The sequence below is a fragment of the Tachyglossus aculeatus genome, chromosome 3 (assembly GCF_015852505.1).
Source record: "Tachyglossus aculeatus isolate mTacAcu1 chromosome 3, mTacAcu1.pri, whole genome shotgun sequence".
In the NCBI taxonomy this organism is placed as follows: domain Eukaryota; kingdom Metazoa; phylum Chordata; class Mammalia; order Monotremata; family Tachyglossidae; genus Tachyglossus; species Tachyglossus aculeatus.
Window position 1 is genome coordinate 19,867,037 of NC_052068.1, and position 13,409 is coordinate 19,880,445.

The following is a 13,409-nucleotide window of genomic DNA, read 5'->3' on the forward strand; positions in this document are numbered from 1 at the left end:
GGACTGTCCAACCCAATTTGCTTGTATCCACCCCAGTGCTTTGAACAGTGCCTAAGCACTTAATAAGTACCACCATTATTATTATTATTATTAGAGAGTACAAACCAATAGTTGGTAGATATGATTACGAATTGCAATTATGATTCTAACTCCATCATCATCAATCGTATTTATTGAGCACCTACTGTGTGCAGAGCACTGTACTAAGCGCTTGGGAAGTACAAGTTGGCAACATATAGAGACAGTCCCTACCCACCAGTGGGCTCACAACTCCACTAATACATCTCTCTCTTCCATTTAAGCACAGACTCATGCTCCTGTTGTACTTTCCGAAGCGCTTAGTACAGTGCACTGAACATGTAGTGGGCACTCAGTTGTGCCCTAGTAGCATTCCCTCTAATAGTAATAGTAATTATGATATTTGTTAAATGCTTACTATGTGCTAAACACTGTTCTAAGCTCTGGGGTAGATAAAAGGTAATCAGGTTGTCCCGCGTGGGGCTCACAGTCTTAATCCCCATTTTACAGATGAGGTAACTGAGGCCTAGAGAGTTTAAGTGACTTGCCCAAAGTCACATAGCTGGTAAGAGGCAGCGTCTGGATTAGAACCCATGACCTCTGACTCCCAAGCCTGTGCTCTTTCCACTGAGCCACACTGCTTCTCGACTGTCAGACTCTAAAGTGTCAGCTCATTGTGAGCAGGGAATGTGTCTGTTTGTTGTTGTATTGTCCTCTTCCAAGCACTTAGTAACTGCTTTGAACACAGTAAGCGATCAATAAATATGATTGAATGAATTGAATGACTAAATAATAATAATAATAATAATAATAATAATGGCATTTGTTAAGCGCTTACTATGTGCAAAGCACTGATCTAAGCGCTGGGGGGGATACAAGGTGATCAGGTTGTCCCACGGGGGGCTCACAGTCTTAATCCCCATTTTACAGATGAGGGAATTGAGGCACTGAGAAGTTAAGTGGCCTGCCCAAGGTCACACAGCCCCCTTCTAGAGCGTGAGCCCGTTGTTGGGTAGGGACCGTCTCTATGTTTTGCCAACTTGTACTTCCCAAGAGCTTAGTACAGTGCTCTGCACACAGTAAGTGCTCAATAAATATGATTGATTGATTGATCGATTCTAGACTGTGAGCCCATTGTTGGGTAGGGACCGTGCTATATTTTGCCGACTTGTACTTCCCAAGCGCTTAGTACAGTGCTCTGCACACAGTAAGTGCTCAATAAATGCGATTGAATGAATTAAAAGTGGCAGAGCCGGGATTTGAGCCCACGACTTCTGACTCCCAAACCCGGGCTCTTTCCACTGAATGAAACCGTACCCGGCAAGTGCTCAGTAAATACGATCGAATGAATTGAATCATCATCATCATCATCATCAATCGTATTTATTGAGCGCTTACTGTGTGCAGTGCACTGTACTAAGCGCTTGGGAAGTACAAGTTGGCAACATATGCAGAGAAGCAGCGTGGCTCAGTGGAAAGAGCCCGGGCTTTGGAGTCAGAGGTCATGGGTTCAAATCCCGACTCTGCCAATTGTCAGCTGTGTGACTTTGGGCAAGTCACTTCACTTCTCTGGGCCTCAGTTACCTCTTCTGTAAAATGGGGATGAAGACTGTGAGCCCCCCGTGGGACAACCTGATCCCCTTGTAACCTCCCCAGTGCATAGAACAGTGCTTTGCACATAGTAAGCGCTTAATAAAATGCCATTATTATTATTATTATTATTAACATATAGAGACAGTCCCTACCCAACAGTGGGCTCACAGTCGAAAAGACTGTGAATCATCATCATCATCAGTCGTATTTATTGAGCGCTTACTGTGTGCAGAGCACTGTACTAAGCGCTTGGGAAGTACAAATTGGCAACATATAGAGACAGTCCCTACCCAACAGTGGGCTCACAGTCGAAAAGACTGTGAATGAAATTGAATGACATCCCCAAGGGTCCAGGGGTCCCCAGAGAAGGTCCAGTGGGGTCCGTCCCGGGTCCCCGGCTTCCCCGATTCTGACCGTCCGCTTACTTCTCATCATATCTTCCTCCTCCAGTTGGTTGATTCCAAACAGGTGCAGCCCGCTGGAGGGAATGTTCTTCTTCAGGGACTCCGTGAGCAGCTTGTCCAAGGTTTCCAGATTGTAGGGAACGATTTTAAAAGCCTGAACGTGGAAGTGAACAGAAACCAGATGCCCGAGGGCTTGGAAATCCAGCCGGTTCTCACCAGGGTGTTATATAATAACGACGCATTTGTTAAGCGCTTACTATGTACGAAGCACTGTTCTTTTATCATCATCATCATCATCAATCGTATTTATTGAGCGCTTACTGTGTGCTGAGCACTGTTCTAAGCGCTTGGGAAGTACAAATTGGCAACATACAGAGACGGTCCCTACCCAACAGCGGGCTCACAGTCTAAAAGGGGGAGACAGAGAACAAAACCAAACATACTCATAAAATAAAATAGAATAGATATGTACAAGCAAAATAAATAAACAGAGTAATAAATATGTACAAACATATATACATGTATACAGATGCTGTGGGGAGGGGAAGGAGGTAAGATGGGGGGATGGAGAGGGGGATGAGGGGGAGAGGAAGGAAGGGGCTCAGTCTGGGAAGGCCTCCTAATATAGTTATTATAGTTATATAATGACGCATTTGTTAAGCGCTTACTATGTACGAAGCACTGTTCTTCTAGACTGTGAGCCCACTGTTGGGTAGGGACCGTCTCTATATGTTGCCATCTTGTACTTCCCAAGCGCTTAGTACAGTGCTCTGCACACAGTAAGCGCTCAATAAATACGATTGATTGATTGATTGGTTCTAAGCACTGGGGGGGATACAAGGGGATCAGGTTGTCCCACGGGGGGCTCACAGTCTTAATCCCCATTTTACAGATGAGGCTCAGAGAAGTGGAGTCACTTGCCCAAAGTCACACAGCTGACAAGTGGCGGAGCCGGGATTAGAACCAAGGACCCCTGACTCGCAAGCTTGTGCTCTTTCCACTGAGCCACGCTGCCTCCCTAATATCCGTTTCTAGACTGTAAGCCCACTGTTGGGTAGGGACTGTCTCTATATGTTGCCGATTTGTACTTCCCAAGCGCTTAGTACAGTGCTCTGCACACAGTAAGCGCTCAATAAATACGATTGATGATGACTGTCTCTATATGTTGCCGATTTGTACTCCCCAAGCACTTAGTACAGTGCTCTGCACACAGTAAGCGCTCAATAAATATGATCGAATGAATGAATGAATAATATTATGGTACTTGTTAAGTGCTTAAGTGCTTGTTAAGTGCTTACTATGTGCCGAGCGCTGTGGTAGAGAAAGGGTCGGAACTCAGGTCCTCTGACTCCTGGGCTTGGGTTCTTACCACTAGACCCCGCGGCTTCTTATTCTTAGGCCTGTCTTCCTGTGAGAATGGGTTCCGCATGTTTACCATGGAGGAGAGTAGTAATATTACAATAATAATTGTACTTGTTAAGCCCTTACTATGTACCTTACACTGTTCTACGTTCTGGGGTAGATACAAGTTAATTCCCAGACTGAGCCCCCTCCTTCTTCTCCCCCTTCTCTCCCTCCCCATCCTCCCCGCCTTACCTCCTTCCCCTCTCCACAGCACCTGTATATATGTTTGTGCATATTTATTACGCTATTAATTTATTTTACTTGTGCATATTTATTCTATTTATTTTGTTAATATGTTTGGTTTTGTTGTCCGTCTCCCCCTTCTAGACTGTGAGCCCGCTGTTGGGTAGGGACCGCCTCTATATGTTGCCAACTTGGACTTCCCAAGCGCTTAGTACAGTGCTCTGCACACAGTAAGCGCTCAATAAATACGATTGAATGAATGAATGAATGACACAGTCCCTGTCCCACAGGGGACTCACAGTCTTCATCCCCGTTTGACAGATGAGGGCAGTGAGGCCCAGAGAATAATAATAATAATAATAATTTTGGTATTTGTTAAGCGCTTACTATGTGCCAAGCCCTGTTCTAAGAGCTGGGGAGATACAAGGTAATCAGGTTGTCCCACATGGGGCTCACAGTCTTAATCCCCATTTTACAGATGACATAACAGAGGCACAGAGAAGTGAAGTGACTTGCCCAAGGTCCCACAGCAGACGAGTGGCAGAGCCGGGATTAGAACCCAGGTCCTCCTGGCTCCCAGGCCATGCTCTATCTACTAGGCCACAGTCTGCAAACAATAGGCGCTCAGGAGATGTCCCTCACTAAATTAACCTTCCTGGACAAAGTCCTCATTTCCGCTACTTCCTCTCCCTTAATAATAATAATAACGATGGCATTTATTAAGCGCTTACTATGTGCAAAGCACTGTTCTAAGCACTGGGGAGGTTACGAGGTGATTAGGTGGTCCCACGGGGGGCTCACAGTCTTAATCCCCATTTTACAGATGAGGGAACTGAGGCACAGAGACGTGAAGTGACTTGCCCAAAGTCACACAGCTGGCAGCTGTTGGAGCTGGGATTTGAACCCATGACCTCTGGCTCCAAAGCCCGGGCTCTTTCCACTGAGCCATGCCGCTTCTCTACTGTGTCGTCCCACCCTCAGCCGCTCAGCACTTAAGTGCACATCCATAATTTATTTATTTAATGTCTGTTTCCTCCTCTAGACTTTAAACTCCTTGTGGATAAGGAACATGTCTACCAACTCTACTACTAAATACTAAATACTACTAAATACTACTCCTACTAAATACTACTAAATACTATTACTACTAGACTGTATATATGTATATATGTTTGTACATATTTATTACTCTATTTATTTATTGTACTTGTACATATCTATTCTATTTATTTTATTTTGTTAGTATGTTTGGTTTTGTTCTCTGTCTCCCCCTTCTAGACTGTGAGCCCACTGTTGGGTAGGGACCGTCTCTATAGGTTGCCAACTTTTACTTCCCAAGCGCTTAGTACAGTGCTCTGCACACAGTAAGCGCTCAAAAAATATGATTGATTGATTGATATATGTTCGTACATATTTATTACTCTTTATTTATTTATTTTACTTGTACATATCTATTCTATTTATTTTATTTTGTTAGTATGCTTGGTTTTGTTCTCTGTCTCCCCCTTCTAGACTGTGAGCCCACTGTTGGGTAGGGACTGTCTCTATAGGTTGCCAGCTTTTACTTCCCAAGCGCTCAGTACAGTGCTCTGCACACAGTAAGCGCTCAATAAATACAATTGATTGATTGATTGATATATGTTTGTATATATTTATTACTCTATTTATTTATTGTACTTGTACATATCTATTCTATTTATTTTATTTTGTTAGTATGTTTGGTTTTGTTCTCTGTCTCCCCCTTCTAGACTGTGAGCCCACTGTTGGGTAGGGACCGTCTCTATAGGATGCCAACTTTTACTTCCCAAGCGCTTAGTACAGTACTCTGCACACAGTAAGCGCTCAATAAATACAATTTGATTGATTGATTGATTGATGATAGACTGCTGCAGGGTAGTTACACCATTTTCAAAACCTGGTCTATCCAAAGGTGGCTGATTTCAGCAAGAAACAAGCTCATTAGTTACTGTAGCCTTTTTTTCCCCCCTCCTTGGGAAAACGCACTCTCTCAAGCTCTGATTACAGTGCTCTGCTCGCAGTAAGTGCTCAGTAAATTGTTTCTCAGGTGACAAATCCCCAGCTGGGCAGGAAACCTTTCCAGAAGCAAAATAAGCAAGATCAGCAGGCTAAGGAGCAGAAACAACGGAAAGGGTAAACTGAGTTTTCTTTAAGTCTCCTTACCTGGCACATGAACTCCACGGGATTAGCCGCACCGGCCAGTAAATTTCCGATTTCTTCCATGTCGGTGTAGTAGCTGATATTGGTTTCACATACCACCAGATCGCCCGAGTAGACTCTCAGGGAAACTTCCCCGGACGTTAAGTCTGAAAGAAAGAGAAATGCGGCAGCGGCGATCATCATCATCATCAATCGCATTTATTGAGCGCTTACTGTGTGCAGAGCACTGTACTAAGCGCTTGGGAAGTACAAATTGGCAACATATAGAGACACTCCCTACCCAACAGTGGGCTCACAGTCTAAAATACGTTTGTACATATTTATTACTCTAGTTATTTATTTATTTTACTTGTACATATCTATTCTATTTATTTCATTTTGTTAATATGTTTTGTTTTGTTCTCTTGTCTCCCCCTTCTAGACAGTGAGCCCGCTGTTGGGTAGGGACAGTCTCTGTATGTTGCCAACTTGGACTTCCCAAGCGCTTAGTACAGTGCTCTGCACACAGTAAGCGCTCAATAAATACGATTGATTGATTGATTGAAAAGGGGGAGACGATCAGAGACGGAAGGCCGGGCAGGCTTGGTTGGGGTGGGTTAGGTGGGGTGCGGAAAAAATCTGGGCCTTGTAATAATAATAATGGCATTGGTTAAGCGCTTACTATGTGCCAAGCACTGTTCTAAGCGCTGGGGAGGATACAGGGTGATCAGGTTGTCCCACGTGGGGCTCACAGCCTTCATCCCCATTTTACAGATGAGGGAACTGAGGCCCAGAGAAGTGAAGTGACTTGCCCAAGATCACACAGTTGACGTGTGGTGGAGTCGGGATTCGAACTCATGACCTCTGACTCCAAAGCCCGGGCTCTTTCCACTGAGCCACACTGCTTCTCCATCTCTTGTGAGCTATCTCTATCTCTTCTCTATCTCTTGTGAGATGATGGGGAAGGTGAAGAGAAGGGAAATCCATCAGTCGTATTTATTGAGCGCTTACTGTGTGCAGAGCACTGTACTAAGCGCTTAAGTCCTGGCTCAAACCAGGAAAAGCTAAGGTACAGCTTCTGTGGAGTTACTTTGCATTGAACCACTGGACGTGTCTGTTATATTGTTACAGTGTACTTTCCAAGGTGCTTAGTACAGTGCTCTGCACACAGTGAGCACTCAATAAATATGATTGACTGGCCGACCGACTACTCACCTCAGCTCTAGCTATATTAGAGAGGCAGCGTGGCTTAGTGGAAACAGCCCGGGCTTGGGAGTAAGAGGTCATGGGTTCTAATCCCGGCCCTGCCGCATAATAATAACAACAACAACAATAATAATAATAATAATAATAATAATAATAATAGAACAGTGCTTTGCACATAGTAAGTGCTTAATAATAATAATAATGGCGTTTATTAAGCACTTACTATGTGCAAAGCACTGTTCTAAGCGCTGGGGAGGGTACAAGGTGATCAGGTTGCCCCACGGGGGGCTCACAGTCTTAATCCCCATTTTACAGATGAGGTAACTGATGCACAGAGAATAATAATAATAATAATAATAATAATAATAATAATAATAATAATTGAGGTCGGGGATCGGAGCTGGGATTAGAAGCAGATCCTCTCCCATACAGGGCTCACTATCTAAGAGGGAGGGTGAGCAGATATTTGAACCCCATTTTATAAATGAGGTAACAGGCTCAGAGAAGTTAAGTGACTTGCCCAAATTCACCCAGCAGTTTAGGGGGACAGCTCAGAATAGATCCAGATGTCCTGAGTCCCGGCCCTCTTCTCTTTCCCCTAACTTGCCCAAGGGACTGCCTTCCCTGTGGGTTCAATTTCCCTTAGGGAAATAAATGTAGTAATAAGAATAACTGTGGTACGTGTTAAGCACTTACTATGTGCCAGGCACTGTACTAAGCGCTGGGGTAGAAACAAGCAAATCGGGTTGGACACAGTCCCCGTCCCATGTGGCTCTCAGTCTCAATCCCATTTTACAGATGAGGTAGTGACTGAGGCACAGAGAAGTGAAGCGACTTGCCCAAGGTCACACAGCAGACAAGTGGCAGAGTCAGAATTGGAAGCCTTTGTGACTCGCAGGCCTGTGCTTAGTGGAAAGAGCATGGGCTTTGGAGTCAGAGGTCATGGGTTCAAATCCCAGCTCTGCCAATTGTCCGCTGTGTGACTTTGGGCAAGTCACTTCACTTCTCCGTGCCTCAGTTACCTCATCTGTAAAATGGGGATTAACACTGTGAGCCTCACGTGGGACAACCTGATCACCTTGTAACCTCCCCAGTGCTTAGAATAGTGCTTTGCACATAGTAATCACTTAATAGCTGCAATTATTATTATTATTATTATTCATTCATTCAATCTTATTTATTGAGCGCTTACTGTGTGCAGAGCACTGTACTAAGCACTTGGGAAGCTTGGCGACATGTGGAGACGGTCCCTACCCAACAGCGGGCTCACAGTCTAGAAGAGGGATACGGACAACAAAACAAAACCTGGAGACAGGTGCCAAAGTTGTCAGAACAAATAGAATTAAAGCTAAATGCACATCATCAATAAATTAAATAGAATGATAAATATGTAGAAGTAGAATAAACAGAGTAATAAAGCAGTACAAATATATATACAAGTGCTGTGGGGAGGGGAAGGAGGTAGGGCGGGGGGATGAGGAGGAGGAGAGGAAAAAGGGGGCTCAGTCTGGGAAGGCCTCTTGGAGGAGGTGAGCTCTGGGATGACAGGGGAAGGAGCGTGGCTCAGTGGAAAGAGCCCGGGCATTGGAGTCAGAGGTCGTGAGTTCAAATCCCGGCTCTGCCAACTGTCAGCTGTGTGACTTTGGGCAAGTCACTTCACTTCTCTGGGCCTCAGTTCCCTCATCTGTAAAATGGGGATGAAGGCTGTGAGCCCCCCCGTGGGACAACCTGATCACCTTGTAACCTCCCCAGCATTTAGAACAGTGCTCTGCACATAGTAAGTGCCTAATAAATGCCATTAAAAAAAAGGAGAAGGGGGAGAGAAATGAGAAGGGAAAGGAAATGGGGGTAGGGGAGAGAGATGGGGTGGGCGTGGGCCCCTTCCTTCCTCTCCCCCTCGTCCCCCTCTCCATCCCCACCGTCTTACCTCCTTCCCTTCCCCACAGCACCTGTATCTATGGATATATGTTTGTACATATTTATTACTCTATTTTACTTGTACATATCTATTCTATTTATTTTGTTAATATGTTTGGTTTTGTTCTCTGTCTCCCCCTTCTAGCCTGTGAGCCCACCGTTGGGTAGGGACCGTTTCTATATGTTGCCAACTTGTACTTCCCAAGCGCCTAGTACAGTGCTCTGCACACAGTAAGTGCTCAATAAATACGATTGATTGATTGATTGACTTCTTCAAGCCCAAGCACCGCCAGTCTGTTCATCATCAGAGTCAACCTACCGGGGGCCTCAATGGCGACGGTGTACTCATTCTCCAGCCTGGCGGTCACTCGCACGGACGGGGAGCTCTCGGGAGCAAACTCGGCTTCCGTCTTGACCCGGTCATCCAGCTTGCATTTCACGATAACGTAAACTGTGGTCTGGGCCTAAGAGGGAATAAGGTGAGAGGGTTTCAGTCAGCCGAGTCAGTCATTCGGAGGCCCACCCCTTCCCCAACAGGGAACACTTCTCTCCAGTGCTCGGTTCTTTCAAAAAGGCATCTAATAATTACTGCTAATAGTTGTGGTATTTGTTAAGCACTTACCATGTTCCAGGCACTGTACTCAGCGCTGGAGTGGATACAAGCAAATCGGGTTGGACGCGGTCCCTGTCCCACGTGCGGCTCACAGTCTCAATCCCCATTTTAAAGATGAGGTAATTGAGGCCCAGGGAAGTGAAGTAACCCTGCCCAGCGCTTAGAACAGTGCTTTGCACATAGTAAGCGCTTAATAAATGCCATCATTATTATTATTATTACTGAGAGCTCACCTCCTCCAGGAGGCCTTCCCAGACTGAGCCCCGTCCTTCCTCTCCCCCTCGTCCCCCTCTCCATCCCCCCCATCTTACCTCCTTCCCTTCCCCACAGCACCTGTGTATATGTATATACGTTTGTACATATTTATTACTCTATTTATTTATTTATTTTACTTGTACATATCTATTCTATTTATTTTATTTTGTTAGTATGTTTGGTTTTGTTCTCTGTCTCCCCCTTTTAGACTGTGAGCCCGCTGTTGGGTAGGGACTGTCTCTATATGTTGCCAACTTGTACTTCCCAAGCGCTTAGTACAGTGCTCTGCACACAGTAAGCGCTCAATAAATATGATTGATGATGATGATGATTACTCTATTTATTTATTTTACTTGTACATATCTATTCTATTTATTTTATTTTGTTAGTATATTTGGTTTTGTTCTCTGTCTCCCCCTGCTAAACTGTGAGCCCACTGTTGGGTAGGGACTGTCTCTGTATGTTGCCAACTTGTACTTCCCAAGCGCTTAGTACAGTGCTCTGCACACAGTAAGCGCTCAATAAATATGATTGATTGATTGATTGATTGATTGATTCTTAAGCACTTACCACGTTCCAGGCACTGTACTCAGCGCTGGAGTGGATACGAGCAAATCGGGTTGGACTCAGTCCCTGTCCCACGTGGGGCTCACAGTCTCCGTCCCCATTTTCCAGATGAGGTAACTGAGGCTCAGGGAAGTGAAGTGACTTGCCCAAGGTCAGACAGCACACAAGTGGCAGCGCGGGGATTAGAACCCATGACCTTCTGATTCATTCATTCATTCATTCAATCATATTTATTGAGCGCTTACTGTGTGCAGAGCACTGTACTAAGCGCTTGGGAAGTACAAGTTGGCAGCATATAGAGACGGTCCCTACCCAACAGAGGGCTCATAGTCTAGATTCCCAGCCCGGGCTCTATCCACTGTTCATTCATTCATTCAATCGTATTTATTGAGCGCTTGCTGTGTGCAGAGCACTGGACTAAGAACTTGGGAAGTACAAGTTGGCAACATACAGAGACGGTCCCTACCCAACAGTGGTGCCATGCTGGTCCTGGGGGGGTTGGGGAGGAGGGGGTCTTCCCCTCCCTCAGGTCTGTTTCTAACTCCACAACCGACCTCGACAATATCTATTCTATTTATTTTATCTTGTTAATATGTTTTGTTTTGTTCTCTGTCTCCCCCTTCTAGACTGTGAGCCCACTGTTGGGTAGGGACCGTCTCTATCTGTTGCCAACTTGTACTTCCCAAGCGCTTAGTACAGTGCTCTGCACACAGTAAGTGCTCAATAAATACGATTGATTGACTGATTGATTGACAAGTCCTGGCATAGCTGGGTTTCGGTTTTCAATCCGGCCAAACTGGGATGGCAGAAAGGAACCAAACAACCCTTCTGATGATTCTAATAATAATAATGATGGCATTTGTTAAGCGTTTACTATGTGCAAAGCACTGTTCTGTACTGTACTCTTCATATGCTCTTAAAGGATTCACCAGAGTTGTCTTATTTATCATTTCTTAACTGTGTAAGCCATGATAATGGTCTTTTCACACATTTAGAACATCAGGGCTTTCAGATTAAAAAGAAGGAATGTGTCTGTTTATCGTTATAGTCAATCAATCGTATTTATTGAGCGCTTACTGTGTGCAGAGCACTGTACTAAGTGCTTGGGAAGGACAAGTTGGCAACATACAGAGACGGTCCCTACCCAACAACGGGCTCACAGTCTATATTGTACTCTCCCAAGCGCTTAGTATGGTGCTCTGCACACAGTAAGTGCTCAATAAGTACTATTGAATGAATGAATGAAACATGAATTTTCTAAGGGGCATTAACCCCTGGTTTGAGGGGGGACCGTCCACAAATGACACACAAATTTGTGAAGCGTTCCATATTTCTTGGCGACAGACAATTACTCTCCCGCCTTTCAAAGCCTTATTGAAGGCACATCTCCTCCAAGAGGCCTTCCCAGACTAAGCCCCACTTTTCCTCCCTTCCACTCTGTTTTGCTTTGCCCTGACTGTTCCCTTAGCTCTACCCCCTTCCCAGCCCCACAGCACTTATATAAATATCTTTAACTTTATTTATTTGTATAGATTCATTCATTCAATCGTATTTATTGAGCACTTACTGTGTGCAGAGCACTGTACTAAGCGCTTGGGAAGTACAAGTTGGCAACATATAGAGACAGTCCCTACCCAAGATAGATGTCTATCTCCCCCACTATAGACCATAAGCTCAATGTGGGCAGGGAATGTGACTGCTTATTGTTGTACTGTACTCTCCAAAGCACTTAGTACAATGCTCTGCACACAGTAAGCACTCAATAAATACAATTGAATGAATGAATGAAATACTACCTGACCCTATATATTGACCTATACACCCTTCTAGTTCAGCATTCACTCATCTTAACCAACTATTTTTCCTTTCTCTTATCTCTACCAGAGGCTGTGTCTTTTTCAGTCGCCCCACAGTTCAGCCACAGCAACTCTAATCAATCAATCAATCAATCGTATTTATTGAGCACTTACTGTGTGCAGAGCACTGTACTAAGCGCTTGGGAAGTACAAGTTGGCAACATATAGAGACAGTCCCTACCCAACAGTGGGCTCACAGTCTAAAAGGGGGAGACAGAGAACAAAACCAAACATACTAACAAAATAAATTAATAGAATAGATATGTACAAGTAAAATAAATAAATAAATAAATAAACTCTAAGACTGTAAGCTTGTTGTGGGCAGGAAATGTGACTGTCTATTGTTATATTGTATTCTCCCAAGCACTTAGTACAGTGCTCTACATAAAGTGCTCAATAAATACTATTGAATGAATAGTTCAAAAAGTAAGCGCTCAATAAATACGATTGATTGATTGATTGATTGAATGAATGAATACAGTTTGACTTCTCCCTGGCTTCCACCATAGCAGGAGAGCAGTTCCATTCCAAAGGCATTTCTGACCTCCTGATTTAGCGAGTCCTCAAATGCAGCCCCACCCCACCACCTTCTATGATGATTATTATAATAATTGTGGTATATATTACAGTGCTGACTATGTGCCCAGCACTGTGTTAAGTGCTAGGGTAGATACAAGATAAGCGGGACCCACATGGGGCTCACGGCTTAAGTAGGAGGAAAAATAGATATTAAATTCCCACCCCCCCTTCTCTTAAGTACTGGGGTGCAAGCTTTTCACCCCAGATCAGTGACCAAGGGGCAGAAAGCTTTGGATAGGGACTCAAAACGTGGCCTCGGGGACAGAGCGCAGGCCTGGGACCCAGAAGGACCTGGGTTCTAATCCCGGCTCCGCCACTGGTCTGCTGTGTGACCTTAAGCAAGTCCCTGTGCCTCAGTTACCTCATCTATAAAACGGGGATGAAGACTGTGAGCCCCATATGGGACAGGGACTCTGATTGACTTGTATCTATCCCAGCGCTTAAAACAGTGCTTGACACCTAGAAAGCGCTTAACAAATACCATTATTATTCCAGCACTTAGTACAAAAACTGGCGCGTAGTCAGGGCTTAACAAAATACCATCATTTGAATCATTATAGGGAGGCGGGGTGACTGGCAGGAAAGGGGCTAAGAGAGGAAGTGGAATTCATTCATTCATTTATTAAATCGTATTTATTGAGCGCTTACTGTGTGCAG

General features: G+C 44.6%; 1 protein-coding gene across 1 annotated transcript in view; it reads right to left on the reverse strand.

Moving 5' to 3' along the window:
* PIK3AP1 (phosphoinositide-3-kinase adaptor protein 1) overlaps positions 1-13,409 on the reverse strand; it is a 197,880-nt gene that overhangs the window by 53,626 nt on the left and 130,845 nt on the right. The window contains exons 4-6 of the mRNA XM_038743874.1: positions 9,202-9,346; positions 5,784-5,926; positions 2,037-2,169 (exon numbers count right to left, since the gene is read on the reverse strand). Coding sequence (XP_038599802.1) covers positions 2,037-2,169; positions 5,784-5,926; positions 9,202-9,346 — 421 coding nt within the window. The remainder of the gene's footprint in view (positions 1-2,036; positions 2,170-5,783; positions 5,927-9,201; positions 9,347-13,409) is intronic.